The following is a 23,133-nucleotide window of genomic DNA, read 5'->3' on the forward strand; positions in this document are numbered from 1 at the left end:
AAAACAGAAAGCAACAACTGTTGGCGAGAATGTGGAGAAATTAGAAGCCTGTGCACTGTTGGTGGGAACGTACAACGGTGCAGCTGCTGTGGAAAAACAGTGTGGTGGTTCCTCAAAAAATTACATGTAGAATTACCACATGATGGAGCAATTCCACTTCTGGGTATAGGCTCAAAAGAACTAAAAGCAGAGTCTTAAAAATATATTTGTACATTCACATTCATAATTGTATTATTCACAATAGCTAAAATGTAGAAGCAACCCATGTCCAACAATAGATGAACAGATAAGCAAAATGTGGTATACATACAATGGAATACTACTCAACCTTAAAAAGAAAGGAAATTCTGACATATGCTACAACATGGATGAACCCTGAGGACGTTATGCTAAATGTCATAAATCAAACAGGCACAAAAAGACAAATACTGTATGATGCTACTTATATGCAGTACTTAGAGTACCACTGAACCTGTATACTTAAAAGTGGTTAAGATAGTAAATTCTGTTATACGTGTTTTACTGCAGTAAAAAAAAAAAAAAAAAATTGGGGGAGGACAGGGACCAGCATAGCAGTGTCAATGTTGTGGAGCTCAGAGACACAAGCTTACCAAGGAGGAAATTTTCTTATGGGTATTTGTGGCTTGGGATAAATTTTACAGAGACAGATTTAAAAAGTGGTGAATCATGCTTCCAGAAAATAGTGTTCAATGACCAGAAAGAAAAGTGGCTCCAGGGATGACAAGGATACTGAAGTCAGAGATACACATAAAGAGTTTGAAAATCAGTTTTTCTTTTGATATTCTCCTTGAGAAGACAGAGGACCCCTTACATCGGGACATATGAGGAATTTCTTAGTAGGTACTTGCCTGGAAGCACAAAGATCACCTGCCCCAGCCCAGAAATAGGGTTTAGGAAAAAATGAATAGTGACTGAGAAGTAGAGAAGAAATATAATAAACCCTGCAGCGCCCTCATGGACAAATACCTGAATTTATTTGTTTATTCAACAGAGGAGCTGATAAGAAGGCAAAATCTCAGACTCTTGAGGAGTGAGGAAGCAAAGATTCTCATAAAGAACAAAGTAACGTTAATCACCTTTGGAATAAATACATATTTCCAATGCCTACCATAGGACCTGGTATACTGGAGGCACTAAATAAATATCAACTGAATAAACAAATGTCTGTGCTCAACAGATCTTCATACGCAAAGAGTCTTATACTTTCGGGTCAGGCAGAGAAAAGGAAAAATAGGTATTCCATCCTCTTTAAAGTCTGGATTCATTCTAAGATCTTGACTTGTCTAGCTGCCTGGGGATGTATAAAAGAGGATACAACTCAGTAAGCCCTTCTGTAGCACAAAGACAGCTGTGCCTTAGAAGAAAAATCAGGGGGAAGACAAGCACAGAAGGAGAGGGGACATTGCCACAATTACCCTCTGTTCAGAACAACCTCAATTCTCAGCACCAAGGCAGACTGGCTTAGGTCTACATGTAGGAGATAAATGCTTAGTGCTGTGTAAAAGAAAATCATCAAACAATGAACAACATTCTTGCCAGCTGAACCTACCCTCTGGAAGCTGCAGAAAAGACTTATAAGGATCTTGCTTAGGAAATAGCCGACCAGTTTAGCAATATTGAAAACAAAGCTAACGAAGCACCAAACAAGCATTCAGAATTCTTTCTTTCTTTGGAGAGAAGAAAAACCAAATACATGGTAGAGCTGAGTTTCAGATTTAGAAGTTCTTCTTATCATACTTTCAGAATCATTTGTTACAAATTCAGATTCTTGGATCTGTCGTCAGCTCTACTAAATTGTACGAGTGGGGTCCAGTCATCAGCATTGTTAATTGGCTTCCTAGAGAATACTGGGCACAGTCCAGGTTAAGAATCCTTTTGAACCATTCACAGAAATGAGGAGAGCTCTTGTCTGTATCCTCCTCCTTCTGTTATAGATCCAAGACTGTGCTGTAAATTCTTATCATGCCCCCCCTAACTTAGAGTTTCCTCTTTTCTCCCAGCAGATGAAGGCTGTACTCTCAAGACTAACAACTCCAGGGAGATGTCAAGGTAAAGTTTCATCAGTCTAAAACTACCCCAGCCGCTGCTTTAAGGTTAAACTTGGTTCTTTACTTGCTTCACACTTGAGGGTTGGTCTTCACGTTATTCATTCATTCCTACCCTCATCCATACCGTACATCAAGGACAGGAACCCAAAAGCTGGATTAAAGGATAAACCTGTGTCCTTATGAGAACATAAAATTCAGAAATGAAAACTGCTGAGTCTCTAAGAATTCCCTTTTCATCCTCAAGCCTATACCCACAGTAATGACTATGGACTATTTGATTCAGACTAGGCCATGACAGAGCCTGGGAAAGAAATAGATGAAAATTTATATTCACCCATCATCCTGAAAGACTGGGGTTAGGATTTAGGTTTTGGGCTTTCAAGATTCTAGTACAACCTCAGTGATCCACTGTCATTAAAAACAGCCCTATTTAAGGGTCAGTAGGAGCAGGATTAATATCCCCTTTAAGTTACCGCTACTTCCCTATGAAATTTTTTCCAATTTTGAAACTGTCAAAATTGAAGTTTGGTTTTATAATTGAGTATACAGTAGTCCCTATTACCCATGGTTTCATTTGCCTGCAGTCAACCAAGGTCTGAAAATATTAAGATACAGTCCTGCACCACACAATGACATTGCAGTCAACAACTGACCGCATATACAACAACAGTGGTCCCATAAGATTACAATACTGTATTTTTACTATATTTTTTCCATGTTTAGCTATGTCTGGACACACAAATCCTTACCGTTGTGTTACTGCCTACAGTATTCAGTACAGTGACACACTGTACAAGTGTAACGTAGGAATAATCCACCACTATACCATATAGCCTAGGTGTGTGGTAGGCTACACCATCTAGGTTTGTGTAAGTACACTCTTGATGTTTGCACAATGACAAATCACCTAACGAAGCATTTTTCGTTAAGTGATGCATGATTGTATTTTTTCTTTTTTTTTTTCTTGAGATGTGGTCTTGCTCTCTCACCCAGGCTAAAGTGCAGTGGCACCATCATAGCTTACTGCAACCTTGAACTCCTGTGCTCAAGCAATCCTCCTGCCTCAGCTTTTCCTCCCAAGTAGCTGGGACTACAAGAGTGCATCACCATGCCTGGCTAAATTTTTTATTTTTTTGTAAAGACAAGGTCTTGCTATGTTGCCCAGGCTGATCTTGAACTCCTGGGCTCAAGTGATCCTCCCACCTCAGCCACTCAAAGTGCTAGGATTACAGGTGTGAGCCACTGCATCTGGCTACCACCAATCCTGGCCATGACTGCACTTTGAGAGAGAGAGAGAAAGAGACACCACATTCACATAACTTTTATAACAGCATGTTATTATAATTGCTCTATTTCATTGTTAGTTATTGTTGTTAATCTCTAACTGTGCCTAATTTATAAAGTAAACTTTATCATAGATATGTACGTATAGGAAAACTATAGTATATATAGGCTTCAGTACTATCCAAGGTTTCAGGCATCCACGGCGGGGGGCGGGGGGGGGTATCTTACAACATATCCCCCTTGGGTAAAGGGGGCCACTGTACTAAAACTTTTGTGCTCAATAAGCTTGGGTTGAATACCACATATGTAAAGCATATTCCTTTTCCCAAAAGGAACGAGAGCTTCATTTCTTTAAGAGTGGCTTGGCTCAGAGTATTTTCTATGACACATTGGGTTAGGTCTTTGTTTAATATCAAAACATAAATATCCCATAAAACAACACCTTAAGAGCTAAACCACTGTTCCTTGCAACACCTTTCAAATCTCAATGAAGAAGAGTTAACTATGTCCTTCAAGAAATTATCTTTGCCTCAAGGTAACTTTATAGAAAATAAGCCCTCATAGTAATAGAAAACTAAAAATTCTTTTAAAAAAAAAAAGTTTTCATTAAGAATAGAACTTTTCCAGGGCAGGGAACCCATCTCTTTGGAGACCACAAGATGCTTTTCCTTCTCCAGAAACCATGTAAAGATCCACTACCTCTAGCACATCTAAGGTGGGGCACAAAGGCTTTCTGACCCACTCAATGGCGTTGGCAACTCTCCCCCTTTTGCTAATAGTAGAGAAAAAGAAATCGCTTGAGAATCACAGATTCTCTTGGCAGCAAAATAGAACCCATGGGATACTTCACTAGCACGTTCAAAGACTTACCAACTCAGTCACTTTATATCAGTCCCAGTTGATGGCTTGGTGACAACAGTTTAGACTTTTCTGACTATGGATAGGTACACACATATGTGACCAAGAAGGTGGAGTGAAACCCTCAATGACCAGCCATTTTGTAGTAGGACCCAGAAAACAGCAATCTCTTCCAACATGGTGGGTTCTCTATATTTTTACCCCCTATCTAGAAATCCATATTCTGAAATAAACTGGACAACTATGAAAGAATGAACGAACAAGCCTCCAGAATATCACCCAACCACTAGGAGTTAGAGCAAAATTCACACTTTAATGTGGAAAGGAAGGGACTCTAGTGCTGCTTCTCTAAAGCAGCTTTCCTCAGTGGTATTCATTATTACGCAGCCCATCAATGTAGGTCACATTTCAGGACACAGCACCGGCTTCCATTTGGGGGCCGCAGCTAACAGTTGTGAACCTTTCTGCCCATTCTGAGGCAATTAAAGAAGACAGAGAACTATAGGAGAAATCCCCCCACTGGAACACCACCACTGTCCACTTAGATATTCTTTGGCTTTTGTGTACATTATCTCACAAGACCCTCATGAGAGACGAGTAATTTCTAGGACGCTGCCCTGCTCCCCGAGGTTTCCGGAGGAAAGGCAAGAGGGTGGCGTGGTGAAGAGCCCAGGCTCTGGCACCAGCAAATCTGCATTCCAATCCAGGCTCTGCCACCTACTATCAGTCTGATCTTGTGTGAGTTCCTTAACCTCCCCCTAAGCCTGTTTCCTCACCTGTAAAATGGAAGAAAACATAGTCTAACCTTACAGAGTGACAGTGATGATTAAATGAGATGATGGACATAAAGCACTCAATTTATTTACTCAAAAAATATTAGTTCCAGGCACAATGCAGGAGTTACAACAGTGACCGAGAAACACCATCCTGCTCTCGTGGAGTTAGAATTTATTCAAACTGTAGGTAGAAAAATGTGACCAGACAAATAAAATACAAAGTGTGTTAAGAACTATTAAGGTAACAGGTGAGTGACTGGAGCGAGGAACAGTAGGGGCGATTTTTAAGAGTGGTCTCTGAGGAGGAATTTCAGTTGGACCCTAAGGGGTCCAAAGGAGCCATCCATGTGAACAAGGGAAGGAAAAGTATTCCAGGCCTAGGGAACGGGATGTGTGAGTGTCACTGCGTGGGGAATTGTAGGAACCTAGAAAAGAGAAATGTGACTGCAGGGTTTCCTCTCCCAGAGTTCACAGAACAAACTTTGTAGGCTGCGACTCATGAGGATTACCACATTCATTTTAAAAATAACGAAGATGAGGCTCTAGAGAAGTGGTATGTCTTGCCCAAGGTCACAGCTACTCAGAGGAAGAGCTGGGCCTGGGACCCCTCAGTATTCTACCTCCAGACACAGCATAGGCCCACTCTCTCTGACGAGGCCTGGTGTACACTGAACTCCCCCACTTATTTCACTGACAACTGTTTTCTGTGCCTATGAAGAGTTCCAAAAACACCCTGGAAACAGAAGCATATCAACTTCCAGGCATCTAGTCAATTGTGCACAGAAATCCTCACACTTCTAATCTTACAACATGAGAGCAAAAGCTGCTCAGACCTTACTCAAAAGCTCCAAAGTAGAAACAAGTTTTTCTTCTTACAGCAACAAGAACGAGAGAAGAAAGGGATGTCCCAGAAGATCCTGTGGCCTGTTCCAGGTGGTGAGATGGAACCTCTACTGCATATGAAGACTCATCTCAAATGAACTGCACAGGAGAAGCTAATTACTTTATTCGAAGAAAAGAAAGAATCCCTAAAGCAATGGTTCTCAATCAGGGTGGTACCACTCCCCTCAAAGGGCATTTGGGAATTTGGGAGGGCATTTTGGGGTGACACACTGAACTGCAGCATTTAGTAGGTGGGGCCAGGTATGTCTGACATCTTGCAAAAGGACAGGATGGCCCTACATAGTAAAGAATGTATTACCCAAAATATTAATAGCAGCCTCCCACACACACTTTAGACACCCTCCCCTAAAGGATTAATATGCTCCAACTTTTCCTGCATCCCCACGGTTCAGTGGCTCTCCCTACCCTCACCACAAAGTAGATGAAAAAAATTAAGGTTTCACAGCTGAGGAATGAAATTTTGGAATCTAATTATAAGCTCAAAACTCCAGCATGCAACCTGGTAGTGGAAAAAGGATAAAGAAATTTTTAGTAAGAGACAGACCTAAGAAGTTTTAGCAAAATGAGAACTCCCTTTCTTTCTCCCCCTCAAGTCTTTATAAGATTATATATGTTTTACAACACACAAAATTCTAACTGATTTTAAAGAAACTTCTTACCATGTTTTTCAGTTTAAAACCAGATACTAATTACAGTTTTTAAAAAAACTTAACCACAATCATCTCACAAATACAGCTGACTCCTTCTAGGCTAAATTTCACAAGAAAGATTATTAATTTCAAGATGCCTGATGCTGATCAATGCCTGAAAGTGCCAAACACAGTCATGCCTTGCATCTCATTCAGGGCAGAGTTTGATGAGGTCAGAGAAGCTCCAATGATATCCGGACGTCTGTTCAGGGATTAAAATACCATCCTAACAATTCAAAAGCCACTCGGAAGTGTTACCTTAAATTAGTCACTATTTTCCCCAAGAAATTATTTCACAAATTATAGTTTATAATTGTCCCCCCAAAAAAGACTATTTGCAGGGGAGAAAAAAAGAGATACCCAAAAAGTTGACCTTGTTTCACATTAGCTAAAATAGTGATCTGACAGATATATCCTCTAGAGTACCTTAAAGGCAGGAGCAATCTATCTCCTACACAGTATCTAAATTTTCCCACTCACCCAAAGGACTCTGAATATGTAACTTCTTCACTCAACTTGCCAATTAGCAAATAGTGGCCCCACACCCCTTTTGGCCAATTTTCTAGAAGCCTGACCTGGCTTCTCAGGATAGCCAAGCAGACAGACCTGTTTGCCTCCAGAAGCGCCTGCCAGGCCTTTTCTGCCCTGCCCATCAGAAATCCCCCTCCAGCCTTTCCTGGCCTGTCACCAAAAGTTCACAAAATGAATTCATCCAGATTCTTTGAATCCTCCTCTTCCCCTGTCATGTGCCAACAGCCAGGCAATAACACTCCACCTTGCCAGGCTCTCTGTTACGAAAAGATGCAGATTCACGGCAAGAACAAGCACTTAGCGTGGAGAATAAAAAAGATGGAAGGATGTGAGTCTTTGAGCCAAGCCTACTGCATGCAGCACTGGTGACCAGAGCCCAAGTCCTACAAAGCCCCCTGGAGGCTCCCGGCTGGGCCCTCCATACAGCAGGCCACACCTGTCTATGCTAGCCGCCTGCCGGCTGCTCCATTTTAAACAATTCAAACAGATCTCCAGCAGGGTGGCAAAATTGGACAGCTTTCCCTCCCAGCAAGGGTGAGAGCCTTAATCCAACCACCACTTGCCCTTAATATTATTTTCCTTTCACACTCTTTGTTTAGGAGACACTGCCTGGTCAAACTGGATCCATCTCTCTATTAATGGTGAGGCAGGCACAATGCTGCAGTGGCAGAATGGAGGCACCAAGCTGACTTGCTCTAAGCCGACAAGACCTCTTCTCTGAGGAGGGTGATGCCAATAAACGAGACTTCAATAGGCAGGTTTCACTCTGCCCATCCACAAGTGAACACACGCCCAGAGTCCTAAAACGCCCGGCTCCGCAGCCAGCGTCGCAGGAAGCCTCTTTTCTAGAGGGCAGGTATCCCATTCATCCCTTGGCATCAGGAACCAAAGGGAAGGCAGATACATCCAGGTCGTGCACCACATACCCAAACCTTGGCACGCACGCGAAGGTTTGGGGCGCCCCGGCGCGCCCTCCCTCCGTGGCCTCCACTACCCGTGGACTCACCACTGTGCGAGCTGAACCACCTGGGTGCGATGTGCAGAGGTAGAGCATCCGCCAGCGAGGCTCGGGAGCCCAGGTACAGCATCCCGTCTCTATGGTGACCGCCGCCCGTCTCCTGGTAACCATTGCCATGGGCATAGGTAGAGTCGGACGCGGACCCCCCGCCGCCGGGTGCCCTCTCGGAGTCGCCGGTCCCCCTGGAGGCGGGGGTGTAGAGGCCAAACGGCACCCCCCCGGCCGTGCTGGGGTCCATGCCCATGCCTGCCACCGAGCTGACCGAGCGGCTGCGCAGCCCCATGGCCCCGCCGCCAGTCCGGTAGTGCCCAAAGTGGGGCGCCCCTCCCGGCGGAGGTACAGCGCTGTCATCGGTGGAGACGCCGGGGAAGGGGCCCCGCGAGCGGGCCGCCGTGCTCTGCTTGCCCCCCATGCTCGCCCGGGCCTCGGTGGGGCGGGAACCTGGAGGCCGAGACCCTCCCCCACTTATCAGCAGCGGGGGGAGGGCTGGGCGAGCATAAAGGGGAAGGGAGTCAAAAAGGAGACAGGGAGGGAGAAAAGGCAAAAAAGAAAAAAAGAAAAGAAAACCCGCGGGGCGCAAGAGGCAGGCGGGCGGGGATCCCAAACTAAGAATTTCAAACGATCCAAGCCAAACGCATGTTTCCCCTCAAGGTCCAAAGAGGCGCAGTCCGGCGCGGGCTTCGCGCGCCACAGGCCGCCCCCGGGCTCCAAAAGCCGGGGGAGCCGCAGGGAAGGAGGGGGGGAGGCGGCGGCGAGCGGCGGGCGGGCGCAGGGAGGCGCCGGCGGAGGCCGCCCGCCCGGGAGGAGGAGGCGGAGGAGGGCTGGGGGCGCCGGGCGCGTCCCCCGCCTCAGGACGCCGCGACCATGGACGGCAGCCCGAACCCCTCCAGGCCTCGGGCGGGCCGCGGCGCTGGGCGGCCAAGCGGAGCTCTGGAAGCCGCGGTCGCGTCGCGTCGCGTCGCGCTCTCGCTCCAGCCGCCGCCAGCCCCGCCAGCCGCGCCGCCCCGCTCGGTCCCGGGCTGCGCTCGCCGGCGCTCCTCGCCGCCGTGGAGACAATGGAGAGCGCCAGAGCGCAGGCGCGGCCCGCGCCCCCTCCCCCTCCCCCCCGCCGGGTTAACCCCTTCGCGGCCCCTGCGGCGCTGGGCCGCTGACGCCCCAGCGGTCCCCACCCACCCGCCCCCGGCCGGCCTGTGACCTGGGTGGCTTGGGTGGACTGAGCTACTGGGCGTCAGCAACAGAAGACGTTTTCTCAAAGCAATAACTTCCTATGTCCCCGAAAGTGGCTAATTATTCAGGGGGAACCATATATGGGGGGGGGGCAGCAGTGGTGGGGGGGGTGAGAAGGAAACACCACGAGGAATGAAAAGTGCTCAACAACGCCTACCTGCCTCGGAGGGTCACTGGTCGAGCTCCCCTCCTGACACAAATTTGCCCCCACAGCACCCCCTGGTGGACGTGCTGTCCATTCTTTCGGAGGTTCCCCATCCAAGGACCCCTAACGTCAGGAACTTAGCATTTGGGGGGAGTTGGCTGTTTGGAGGTAAACAGCGCCCTGGGGGCACTTGTGAATCCGGGCTTTGCTGACATTAGATCAGAACGAACTTCTTAGGTTGGGTTTAAACAAGTGAGTAGATGCCTTAAGCTAAAAAGTAATCCTCAAAATCAATAGGTATAAGTTAAAAAGTGAAAAGATATAGATACGGAAAGAAAATAATGTAGCTAAATGTGATTTTAGAAACTCCCTTGTCCAAGGCTGAACCCTTGTTTTATTTGCCATGTGCTATATAAGGGCATACACCACAGGGCCAAGGACACAGTGGGTACTCAATAAATATTGTTAACCAGGTCTGCACTTTGCAATCTGAGAATCCCTTTTCCACCTCAATCCCTGTCTGTCTCACGTATTCACACTCATTCATTCACTGAACAACTATTTTCAAGTGCTAAGTGCTGGCTATGAGCATCATCCAGTCCCTGACCTAACTGACTTTCTCTTCTTATGTGTCCCCAGGCACTTTCAAACCAGGGAGCCAAAACAGTATGGAGAAGTATTAAGAGAAAACCCAAAAGAGAAGGGCTGGCCTGTCACAGATACTGATTATTTCAGTGTGGCCAGCCTGGAAAGAAACAGGAGGAAGGCTGCTTGCAAGCACAGAATGGAGTGCCTGGAGGTTAGCAAACAGCCCTACAGAAGGCAGCTGAAAGTTTTGTATGAGAAATGAAAATAGGAAAATACCAAATGTGCCAATATCCAAGAAGCTACCTTTAGGTGCCTAAATGAGGAGGTTGTGCACACCTAAAATACAAATGACTAAGCTGAAGAAAAACAAGAAAGCTTAAATTTAACCCGGTTTCCTCCCGGAAGAAAGACTGAAGAGGGGTGGTTCGGTACTGTGCCAAAAAAAAAAAAAGTAATAGAGCCCTTGACAGATCCCTATTGGGGAGATAAATGCATAATAACCATTGTAACCATCCAACTGGCTTTTGATTTATCTATTCATCCAACACTTTTTTTAGTGTATTTAACAAAATATTTGGTATTTAATAAATTCCCAGCACTGGACTAGGTTCTGGGATACAGTGGTGAACCAGACAGATGGAGTTCCTGTTCTCATAGAACTTCAGAAAAACCACTTTATGTCCACCTGAACAGCTATAATCAAAGAGAAGGACAATAGCAAGTGTTGGTGAGAAGTGGAGAAATTGAAACCTCATACCTTGCTGGTGGGAGTGTAAAATGGTGCAGCTGCTTTGCAAAACAGCCTGGAAGTTCCTCAAAAAAGATTAAATATAGAGTTACAATATGATTCAGCAATTCCACTCCTAGGTATATTTCCAAGAGAAACGAATACATACATCCACAGAAAAATTGGTATATGAATGTTCATAGCAGCATAGAGCCAAAAAGTGGAAACAACCCAAATGTCCATCAATTGATGAAGGAAGAAACCAAATGCAGTACATCCATATGATGAAATATTATTCAGCTATAAAAAAGAATAAAGTACTGATACATGCTACAACCTGATGAATTGTAAAATCATGTTAAGTAAAAGAAGTCAGTCATAAAAAACCACATATTATATGATCTCACTTATATGAAATATCCAGAATGGGCATTTCCACTGAGACAGAAAGATTAGTGGTTGCCAGGACCTAGGGGAGGGGAGAATGGAGGGTATCTGCTAATGAGTTTCTTTTTTTAATCACAATTTTTTTAATTGAATGAGTTTCTTTTTGAAGTGATGGGAATGTTCTGGAATTAGTCATGGTGATGGTTGTACAAACTTCTGAATATACTAAAAAACACTGAGTTATACACTTAAAAGTGTGAATTTTATGGCATGTGAATTACAGTGCAATATTATATATATATCTCAAGAAGTATTGAAGCAAGCAATAACAATACAGTGTGATATATAAGCTTAGAATGCCTGGCATGTTGTAGGCACTCAATACATATTTGTTGAATGAATGAATGAATGAATGACTAATGCTATGAGAAAGAGTGTGGTGCCGATGGAAAGACAGGAGACAGACACAAACACATTAATTCCAAGCCGAGACCTGAAAGATGAGTTGGAGATTAGCCAGGCAAAGAGGTAGGGCGGGGATAATTGTGTTTCAGGAAGCGAAGAGTGTTCTAAGCAAAAGGACTAGCATGTTTGAAGGGCCAGAGGTGAAAGAAAAAGGCATGTTCTAGGAACTGAAAGAGTCTTTGCTGCTGGAATGAGACAAGGTGGGAGCCAAAGATCAAACTTCAGGGGCAGGCAAGAGGGTTCTGTGAGCCATGGTAGGGATTGGGGACCAAGTTGCAAGGGGATGGGGAGTGTGGAAAGACTCATCAGCATCCTTATCTTCAATAATAAGAATGGCACTTAGGATGTGCCAGTTAGTGCAAAGTTCTTTAAATGAATTTGACATTTAATTCTCCTAAGAAACTTGTCCCCTCCCCACATAAAGATCTTTATGTTTCTTTGGTTATACACGCATAGATCGGATGGATATGTGAAACATCCTAGTGGTCCCCTTTGGGGAGCAGTAGGAACTGGGGAGTTGGGTGACAGGATGGATGAAAAACATTTTGTTTCATTATATACCTTTTTGTGCTTTAATGTTGGGCCATGTAAATTTAGATAGATAAAATACATACCATGTGCACACTAAAAGGTCACACAGCCAGTAGGAGCAGAACTGGGCTTCTAAGCTTTACAGTGAACATGCTCATCAATGAGATCTTCAGATGACAATTTTGTTTTCTCTATGTGCTTTCCAAAGAGACAAAAAAAGATTAGATCTGCTTAGCAGCTATATTTCTTCCTGTAAATTAATCATTTGGCCTGAAGGTTTATATTCCAGTCTACTGGTTATTATAAGCCTGTCTCTCTCACATCTGTCTGGCACCGCTGAACAGCTGAGATCCTGCACTGCAAAGGCGAAGCCCCTGCTCTCTGGAATGTGATGACACTAAGCTTCAGTGCCCTGTGGGACCCTGAGTGGCAGCCTTTCTCAGGAAATGCCCTTGTTATCTCCTTGTATACTCACAATAAACCACTGACCCACCCACCACAACAGTCAGAAGAAAGAGCTAATTAGATCTAAAATGGGTGCTGCCAAAGCCCTTTGCAAATAGGAGTGCATAACTATGCTACAAAGCCCAGGACCTGTGTGGTTTAGGAAACAGGGAAAATGGCTTGTTAGGGCCTACTGCTGGGAAGTTGGGGAAATCTGTAGCCCCCTCCCTGTCTCTATTAGTCGGAGGATGGGAGGGCTTCCCATGGCCTGAGGGGGAGTCCTGAGAACCTTACTTGGGGTGGACAAATGTCTCCCAGTGAGAAACTTCTTCCCAGTCCCTCTCAGAGCCCTTTACATTTTTATTGTTTTGCTTGAAAAGAGAAAATTTAAACAGAAGAATGGGGTTAATAAGCAACCAAATGCCTGTAACGAGGAGGCTGAGCATGTGAGCATGTCCATAAATATTTGCTGATTGATGAAGGGAGGGAACCTCTGGCAGGGCGGAGGTTCAGGTTTCCCAGATGCAAAGGGACTGGGAAGTCAGGTAAGTCCACATTCTGCAGAGGAGCAAACAGAGGACTAGAAAGATAAAGGATCATGTTCACACTGCATGCCTAGCTGCTGCTAAGAGCCAGCCAAGGCCCTGGGTATCTGGGCCTGCTACATCCCTGCTTTCCTGTGGCTTGGCGAGCAAGTGTCCATCTGAAAAGACGTTGTTCCACGATAAGGGACCTGTGGTCTGGTCAGCAAGATGAAGTCTACTTGACAAGGGACACCCACTGATCCCCAGCCTCTGATTCAGACAGGACATGGACATATGGATCTCAGAGGCAGACAGCAAGGATGAAGCAGCCAGAGAGCTCTCAATTTTGCTCTAGAGTCCCCACACTTTTGTGACAGTGTTATGACATGACTCTGTGGGTGGGACACAGTGTGGGTGGGAAATACAAAGGAAAGGCCTGAGGAGGCAACAGGAAAGGTGCTCGTGCTCCCTTTCCCCAAAATTCTGCCAGGCCTCTAAGAAAGAAAACATTGAGAGAACAGAGAGCACAAAGGACTTGAAACCCAAAGTACTTTGCCTACGAACCATGGCAAGCAGATTTTGAGAACTAGATAAATGTGAATTACAGAGGTGGGAGTAGGGAGGGCTTCAGAAATACTGACGCAAATGTGATCATACTAGTTTTGGTGGGAAGCAGATAACCAAGTTATTACAAAGGCAGATAGAGAGCTTTGGAATAGCTGTATCTCTGTATCTATATCCAAAATAAAACTCAAACACCTAAGCTGGGCTCTTCCTAACTATCCCTTTCCAACTTTTCTAATTGAACTTCTCACTACATCCTGCCATATACCCGAAGTAATAGCCAAACTGGACTATTTGCTAACCATTCATTCAGCAGAGATCCATTGAGCACCTGTGACATCCAGGCAGAGGTAAATAAACAAATGAGTATCTTGTATGTTTGATGAATTAATGTAAGCATTTATTCCTATGTGATGGCAGCATACATAGAAAGTATTTTTTATCTTTTCTTCTCCCTGCCCCTGGCCCTCAGAACTGAGGCCCACGGCCAGGCGTGGTGGCTCACACCTGTAATCCTAGCACTCTGGGAGGCCAAGGCAGGAGGATTGCTTGAGCCCAGGAGTTTGAGACCAGCCTGAGCAAGAGTGAGACCCTATATTTATTACAAAAAATAAAATAAAAATAAAAAAGAACTGAGGCCCTTCTCTCCAGAGCAGTTCTTGGCCTTTTGTGTCGGAGAATTAGGAGGACACTGGGAGGCAAGAAGAAAGGTTGTTAGAAGAAGGTGGAGGCCAGGGATGGAGGAGTTTTTTAAGGGCTGCAGTGTGCCAGAATAACTGGTGGGATGGGAAAGAAGGCAAAGGGATTTTAAGGAGAAAGATAGGTCATTCTCTATTCCCTTCTGAGTGTAAAGGATCACAAGTGGCTGTGTGTGTTGGTGTTTATCTATAGTCCCAGCTACTCGGGAGGCTGAAGCAGGAGTTTGAGGCTGCAGAACAGAATGATCTGGTCTGTGAATAGCCTGGACAACAGTCTCAGCAGCCTGGACAACAGGAAGACCGCCTCTTTAAAAAAAAATTACAAGTAAAGACCTTGAGTAGATTTTGAAATTACTTTTGGTTACACAGAAAGTGTCCTTATGACCAAGACAGTACTCTGGGGTCATTGCTTTGTGCTTTTTGCATTCATTAATTGGACAAATATTCATGAAGCACCCTGTATATGAAGTGGCCATGTAGGGCTGCATGAAATAGATTTGGACCCTGACCCCCTGAACCTTGAAAATACTGAATAAACAAAGGAATACTGAATTAAATTGTGACGTGTATTTTAAAGGAAAGAAGCACAGTGCCATGAGAAGGTGTTAACCAGGGAACAGCTTCATGCCCTTGCAACAAATCCTGCTCTTCACACTTCAGGGTCATGTTCACACTCTTAATGGCAAAGTACTTTTTTTGATAGCGTACCCTATCAATATCTTAATATTATACTGAAAAGCTCAAATGTCACCTTCTTCAAGGTACAATTTTAGGTCCCCCATTTAGGCTTTTCTATCCTGACATTGCTTACAAGTCTACTATACTAATAATACACAATTCATTCTGCCAAGCACATAGCTATTGTAGAGTGACCAACTGTCCCAGTTTGCCTGGAACTGAAGGGTTTCCTAGAATGCAAGACTTTTCCTGGGATGCAGTGCTAAAATGTGGAAAGGCCTGGGCAACCTGGACAGGTTGGTCACCCTAACCTAAGCTGTCAACAAGTCTGTTTTTCCTATTATATACATCCAACACTCCAGGAGGGAAGGGAGCATCTACTTATTTCTATGCATGCAATGACTTAGACAAATAGTGATAATATTAACAACATTAATAGTAGTTTATACTGAAGTATTGATTATATCCCAGGCCCTGTGCTTGGTTCTTTACAACAACCAAGTGAATTAAGTAATTTCCACTTCTGCAGGGAAACTGAAGTTAAACCACTTAAGCCAGGATTTAAGAGAATGAGACTGAAGAGGAAACTTTATCACCACTCACCATGCTAGCACAGTGGTTCTCAAACTTTTTTTTTTTTTTTTAAGGCTAGTCAAATGAAGCAGTGGGATTAGAGAAGGAACAAAAAAATCTGTAACTGGTTGTGATCAATTAGTTGTAAACACCACTGTTTTTCAGACCAGTCCTCAAACTTTTTGATCTCAGAATCTCTTCTCACTCTTAAAAATTTTGAAGACCCCTGCAAAAGCTTTTATGTGGGCTATATGTATTGATGGTAACTATTAGAAATTAAAATTAAGAATTTTAAAAAATATTCATTTCATTTAAATATTAATTCACGTTAACGTTAACAATACACTTCTAAATGAAAAATAATAACCATATGTTCCAAAACAAAAAAATTCTAGCAAGCAGCGTGGCAAATCTCTTTAGTGTTTAGCTTACTAGAAAACAGTTGGATTCTCATATCCATGTCTACCTTGGGTCTGTTGCAAGACGTATCATGGAGCCTCTAGAAAACTCCACTGTACGCTGGCGAGAGAAAGAATGTGAAAATAACTTCTTAGTATGATTATGAAAATTTTTTGGCTTTGGAGACCCCCTAGAAGGGTCGCGGAGACCTCCAAGAGTCCCTGGACACTTTGGGAGGCGCTGCCGTATTGTATGAAACAATAGCGCATTCAGACTTTTCAATATTTTGACGTCGGGCATCAGAAGAGCTACCTTCGGCTTGCATGAACATCATCAGGTTTTGGTTTGTAGACTGCGTCTGGGCGAATGGCAGCGACACCAGCGAGGAAAAAGCGAAGACAACAGGCGCCTCCAGTTGGCTAACCTGCGAGCACTTCCCGGGCCATTCACGCGCAGCTCGACCTTGGACTACAATTCCAGGCAGAGCTCGCGGCAGGGGCGTGTCCACAGCCGCGAGGGAGCGTGGGAGGCGCAACTAAGTGACGAAGGCGAGAGGGGGCGTGCCTGGTTTAGGCAGGTACGGTGCCGCAATTGGAGGAGCCCGGAAGAAGGGGCGGAGCCTGTGTTTGGGTCAGCCAATGGTTTGCGGTCAGGCGGAAGGTGGGGGACGGGGCGTGTCGGGGCTGACCCGCGGGCTGTGTGGGGCTCAGGGAGCTGAGGGACGCGGGTCTGGGGGTGGGAGGGCGCCGTCTTGGGGCCTCAGAGGCCGGGCGGGGGAGATGGCGGCCCGATGGAGCAGTGAGAACGTAGTGGTGGAGTTTCGCGACTCCCAGGTGAGCCGGGGCCGAATGGAGTCGTCTGGGCATGCGCTCTCCCCGCTTCCCTTCCCCCACGCCGCTGCTTCTGTCGGGGAGGCTACCGGGAGACCCCCAGCTGGGGCTGGGGAGGTGGGCAAGGGGGTGACCGGGAGCACGGAGTTTTCTGATGACCGTTGCGGGACAGTTGGGGAGGGCACGGACGGGATTTCGGCATTCTGCTCGGGCATTCGCCACTCCCACGGGGGGAGTGGGGTCCTCCTTGGGTCGCTGAAGCGCCAATGAGTGTTGAGGGGAGGCTTCCCACGACCAGGGTCGTGAGCGAGGAGGTGTCCGCTCCCCAAGGCCTAGGGCTGCGCTTGGTGACTTCGGGCAAGTCGCAGAACTTCTCTGAGCCTCAGCGGCGTGCACTTACCCTTGCCTCCCAGGATTTTGGGGGTGGGTTCGGTGCAGCACTGTTTGCAAAGGGCGTAAGCAATTAAGTGGTTCCTGACGCTATGTTAATGGAAAATACTGTGTAGCGGATAGGAGTGTACACTACCTGTGTTGCCCAAGTTCGAATCCTGTGGCAGCCCTTAAGCTGTCAACACTTCACCAAACGTGTTTTCCCACCTGTAGAAGGGAGATCATCGTACCTACCTCGCAAGATTGGCGTGAGGATTTTATGTAGTCATATGTTTAGAATGTGTGGCACAGTGACGGGCACATGGTAAACCTCAAGAAACGCTGGCCTTTGCTAGGGATTTTTACCATTTTCCTATACCATGTCTTCCATATGCCAGGCCTTGTGCAAAGCAAGTTATCTATATTTTCTTTTTCTACTCCATGAAAGAACCATGCAAGATAAGTAGGTGTTATTCCTTTTTTCCAAAAGGGGAAACAGCTCCCTTTTTGGCTGATCCCAGTAACTTTGCTGAGGCCTCCCATAATGTGGCCAGTGGCATTGGGGTTTGGATTCAGGCTTTGACCCCAGGGCCTTTGTTCAGCTCATTACACCACTTTCCTTATAGTGGGTAGCTCTGAACCTGTCATACAGTCATTCCACAATAAACATCATGTCCCTGTTTCCTCAGCATCTAGGACAGTGTCTCAGTGATTCTCTTTATTTATTCAACAGATATTTACTAAATACCTTCTGTATACCAGACTTTTACTCACTGATTTATTCAACTCATTTAATCACTCATTTATTGAGTTCTTACCAGGTGCACGCTGTGCCAGGTACTGTATTGCTACTCAGGTGATTTATACTGAGGGAAATCTGGTTTACAATAAGCAGGTGGAATGTTTCTTCTTTCCTTAAAACTCCATCCCATCTTTGGCCATAAAGATGAATGAGTTTGCTCTGTGGTGCACTGTAATAAGTAGCCCCCATGGAGAATTTCAGCAGCAGCACTTGGATTAAAGATCCGGAAGCACTTGGCACTGTCAGCATGGAGTCTCTGTGAGGCCTGCTCTCCCTAGGGAGGCGCCAGACTCCTAGGGAAAAGGAATCATATTCTTGTTACCCTTGTTGTTAATTGCTTTCACCGGGGCCTAGGACAGAACAGAATCCTGTATTGTGCCTGTAAGCCTGCTAATTTAAAAGCTACCAATCTGCAAATGCTTTAATTCTCACGGAAACCCAGGTAGTCTCACCCCTACTTCTTTATAAAGATGTAATTGAAGAGACCCACAGAGAGGGTGCTGACACATATATTAGGATGCTATGAAGTAGTAGCAAATAATTAAACCTCATCAGCAGTTGTCATAGTAAAGGAACAAAGTAAATTGGGTAATTTAACTGCCCTGTGGGAGTTTTTCTTTCTGATTTTTCTATTTACAGGGGTAGATCTTTGTGTGAATTAGCATGGTTTTGTGGTTGCTTCTGATGATTTGGAGGAGCAGGAACCCATTTTATTAACTAATTTATTAATGTAGAAAGAAAAACTTAAAACTTGTCATATTGCCTTTCTGAAAAGGAAGGCCAGAGTGATAAACTTTAAAACACTCCACATCTTTGGAGAAATAAGTTTTAAAAATTAAAGCTTTTAGATTTTTTTCAGGGGAAAACCCCAGCCTGAAGGGTATTTATAGTTTATACAAGTGTTATTTACTTTAAAAAGCAATGCTTCAAGATATTACGGTCACTGATTAATAGTGAAGAACCTGTGCTACTTGGCAACTCCTCTGAAGTGGTCCCTACAATCAGTAAGTGTTAACACTAGAAGAAAGCTTAGAGGTGATCTTCTAGAGCAACACCATCCTGTAGAATTTTCAATGATGGAAATGGGGCTACTGTGACTGAGATATTGTTTTTTAATTTTTATTTATTTATTTATTTAAGACAGAGTCTCGCTCTGTCACCCCAGCAGTGACAGAGTGCAGTGGCGTCGTCATAGCTCACTGCAACCTCCAACTCCTGGGCTCAAGTGATCCTCCTGCCCCAGCCTCCCGAGTAGGACTACAGGCACATGCTACCCCATGCCCAGCTAGTTTTTCTTTCTTTTTTTCTTTCTTTTTTTTTTTTTGGTAGAGATGGGTCTTGCTCTTGCTCAGGCTGGTCTCGAACTCCTGAGCTCAAGCGATCCTCCCTCCTCGGCCTCCCAGAGTGCTAGGATTGTAGGCATGAACTACTGCATCTGGCCTGAAGATGAATTTTTAAACATAATTTGTTCATATCTCTCTCTTGGTGAAAATCCTTCAGTGGCATTCTATGGTACCTAGGATAAAATACAATCTTTTATTTTGGACTGTTTTGTGTACTAGTCTCTGCCCACTTCTCTGATCATTTCTGGTACCATATTTCCCCTCACTATTTATTTTACTCTTTCCCCCTACCATGATGTAAGCTGTGAGAGGATGGAGACTTTGTTTTTTTTGGCTTCTGTATCCCACATGGTATTAGCAGGTGCTCAACAAATATTTACTGAATGAATAAATTTTAAAAATCAATTATATCAATTAACAATTTTGAATTAGGAAAAAGTATTTAGGTTTTCACAGTTCTTTTTGTTTTTCTTCTTTTTTTTTGAGACAGAGTCTCACTCTGTTGCCCAGGCTAGAGTGCTGTGGTGTCAGCTTGCTCACAGCAACCTCAAACTACTGGGCTCAAGCAGTCCTCCTGCCTTAGCCTCCCAAGTAGCTGGGACTACAGGCATGTGCCACCATGCCCCGCTAATTTTTTCTATATATATTTTTAGTTGTCCATATAATTTCTTTCTATTTTTAGTAGAGACGGGGGGTCTCACTCTTGCTCAGGCGGGTCTCGAACTCATGAGCTCAAATGATCCACCCGCCTCGGCCTCCTAGAATGCTAGGATTACAGGCGTGAGCCACCGCGCCTGGCCTGTTTTTCTTTTTTGAGACAAGATCTTGCTCTTTTGCCTGGGCTAGAGTGCAATGGCGTCATCATAGCTCACTGTAACCTCAAACTCCCAGGCTCAAGCAATCCTCCCACCTCAGCCTCCCAGAATGGTTTTCACAGTTCTTAAACTTTCATTTTAGAAGTTTTACAGAAAAAAGTAGACCTATAGAAAAATTGAGAGGATAGTACAGAGAGTTTCCATATACCTCGTACCCAGTTTCTCCTGTTATTAACATCTTACTTGCACTTGTATGGCACATTTTTTACAATTAATGGACCAATATTGATTATTATTAACCCAAATACCTATTTATGTCTTGTGCCGTTTTTTAATTGAGTCATCTTTCTTATAGATTAAGAAGAGTGTAAAAAGTTTTTCTAGATTCTAATTCTATATTGGTTACACAGGTTGTAAATATATTCTCCCAGGTTGTGGCTTGCCTTTTTGTCTTTATGGTATCTTTTTATTGTTATTATTATTATTTTATTTTATTTTTAGGGACGGGGTTTCACTATGTTGCCCAGACTGGAGTGCAGTGGCTATTCACAAGCACAGTCAGGCACACTGCCGCCCTGACCTCCTGGCCTCAAGTGATCCTCCCACCTCAGTCTCCCAAAGCTGGGACTGTAGGCATATGCCACTGTGCCCAGCTATATGGTATCTTTTGATGAACAGAAGTTTAATTTTAATGCAGTTAAATTTATGGATTGTGCTTTTCGAGTCTTTCTAAGAAAATTTTCCATATCCTAGGTTCATAAAGATATTCTCCAATATTTTCTTTTTTTCTGCTACCTTGAAATTGAAAATGAGGCATCTCAGCAGAAAGTATACTCTCTGCTGACCTAATGGTTGGTGATTTGTTAGTAAAATGTAGGTATGATAGCTTGATGTGGACAAGAAATTCTGTTTTGTTCACTGCTGTATCCATAGTGCCTGGCAAATAGTAGAGCCTAACAACTCTTTCAGAAAGATAAAGATTGAGGACTATGTTTCGTGCTAATAAAAATCAAAATAAAACAAAAACAAAAAAACCAACTCGGCAAATTCTTTAGCCAAGAGCAAAGAGCAAAGTTATAAATAGTTAAAAGTCTGTGTATTTTTCTGGATCAATCCAGCTTTGGTTCCTGTTTTTTCAGTTTCACTTAATGTTTATTTTGAAAACTGTAGAGATGAAGGGATATAGTAGGGCTATTTTTGGTGGAAGTGACTATGAAGATGTGAACACTGTGAGTTATTTGTTTTCTAGAAAACTTAATATAGAGATCCAGTGATGAATGGGGAGGAGCACAGTATAGCAAAGAGGTTATGAGTTTGATGCTAGAAAGTGTCTAGGTTATGCCACCAATCTACCATGTAATCTTGGGCAAGTTACTTCCTTTCTAAGCTTCCATGTGTGCACATAAGTATTGATCAGTTAATACCAATTTAATGGTGAATACATGTGTTTTTCCATTCTTGTGATAGTTCACTTAGCAGAATGGGCTCTAGCTCTATCCAGGATAATCCCAGAGGTGCTAGATCACCATGTTTCTTGTGGCTGAGTAGTACTCTGGTACTCTGTGGTTTTTCTTTTTTAAATAACTTCCCCTGATACGGTGAGTTATGATACTTTATTTGCAGTTTTGACTAATGCATTTTTCATGTCATTTTTGAATGCTTCCAGAATATCCGATTGCATAGATATGCATTATTTACTTGCAGATAACATAAAATAAGCAGCTCTGTGCATAAAACTTTTTGCTGTATTCTGGAGGTGGAATTACTGACCCAAAGGGCGTGACTTTTTTTATCCTGTTTTCAGATCACACTTTATTAGTATTCTGTCACTGTACACTGCAAATTTAGCAGCTCAAAATAACACCCATTTGTTAGTTCACAGTTCTCTAGGTCAGAAGTCCAGGCACTGCACGGCTGATTTCTTTGTTCAGCATCTCACAGGCTGAAATCAGGGTGTCAGCCAGCTATATTCGTATCTGGAGACTTTACTTAGGAAGAATCCACTTCCAGGTTCATTCAGGTTGTTGGCAAAATTCAATTCTTAGGGGTTATAGGACAGAGATCTCTATTTTCTTGCTGGTTGTTATTTAGGGGTCGCTGTTAACTCCCAGAGACCACTTTCAGGTCCTTGTCATGTGGTCCCCTCCATCTTCACAGCCAGCCCTGGAGAATCTTCTTCATGTTGAATCTCACCTTTTCAGTCTCTGACTTCCTGTCTCTGACCTCTGGACCTAGATTTAAAAGGCCAACGAGATTAGGTCTCTCAGTCCTTCCTATCCCCTGAACATTTCATCAACAACCCAAACAGAAGCTCTGTACCCATTAAACAATAGCTCCCTATTCTCCGCTTTCCTGTGCCCCTGACAACCTCTAACCTAAACTTTCTGTTTCTGTGAATTTGCTTTTATTAGGTAGAGTCTTACAAAATTTGTCCTTTTGTGTCTGGTGTACTTTACTTAGCATAATGTTTCCAAGTTTCATCCATGTTGTAGCATGGATCAGAATTTCCTTCCCTTTTAAGGCTGGATAATATTCCATTGTATGTCTTTAATACATTTGGTTTATCCACTCATATATCAGTGGACACTGGGTTGTTTCAGGTCTCTATCTTAAGGTCGACTGATTTGGAACCTTAATTAATTACATCTATAAAATCCTTTCACAGCAGTACCTAGATTAGTGTTTGATTAGTGTTGAGTAGCAGGGAGAAGGTGTATACACACCACAGGCCCAGAATCTTGGGGGCCATCTTAGGTATGTGCTATCTACCAGATACCCTCCAGAAAGATTACACTGACCTTGTTGGTGGAGCCATCTTGCCCTCTTTCATACCATTAATCTATAAATTGCACAGAGGAGTTCTAGAAATGGCATCTCATTTCACTGCCTGCTTTTC

At 44.1% G+C, this 23,133-nt stretch overlaps 2 protein-coding genes across 12 annotated transcripts in view; one reads left to right on the forward strand and one right to left on the reverse strand.

The window, feature by feature from the left end:
- The window catches only part of ZNRF1 (zinc and ring finger 1), a 103,988-nt gene extending 94,823 nt beyond the window's left edge, over positions 1 to 9,165 (reverse strand). For all 4 annotated transcript variants that reach the window (XM_045533941.1, XM_045533938.1, XM_045533940.1 and 1 more), the window contains exon 1: positions 8,117 to 9,165. In XM_045533941.1, coding sequence (XP_045389897.1) covers positions 8,117 to 8,540 — 424 coding nt within the window. In that variant the 5' untranslated portion in view covers positions 8,541 to 9,165. The remainder of the gene's footprint in view (positions 1 to 8,116) is intronic.
- Positions 9,166 to 16,747: 7,582 nt separating this feature from the next.
- Positions 16,748 to 23,133, forward strand: part of WDR59 (WD repeat domain 59) — a 64,877-nt gene continuing 58,491 nt past the window's right edge. For 2 of the 8 annotated variants that reach the window (XM_045533943.1, XM_045533947.1), the window contains exon 1: positions 16,813 to 16,911. In XM_045533943.1, coding sequence (XP_045389899.1) covers positions 16,858 to 16,911 — 54 coding nt within the window. In that variant the 5' untranslated portion in view covers positions 16,813 to 16,857. Of the gene's footprint in view, positions 16,912 to 23,133 lie in introns of all 8 variants that reach the window. The other 6 variants (XM_045533942.1, XM_045533949.1, XM_045533948.1 and 3 more) reach the window with 6 other exon arrangements.

Source organism: Lemur catta, chromosome 20 (assembly GCF_020740605.2).
Source record: "Lemur catta isolate mLemCat1 chromosome 20, mLemCat1.pri, whole genome shotgun sequence".
NCBI lineage: Eukaryota > Metazoa > Chordata > Mammalia > Primates > Lemuridae > Lemur > Lemur catta.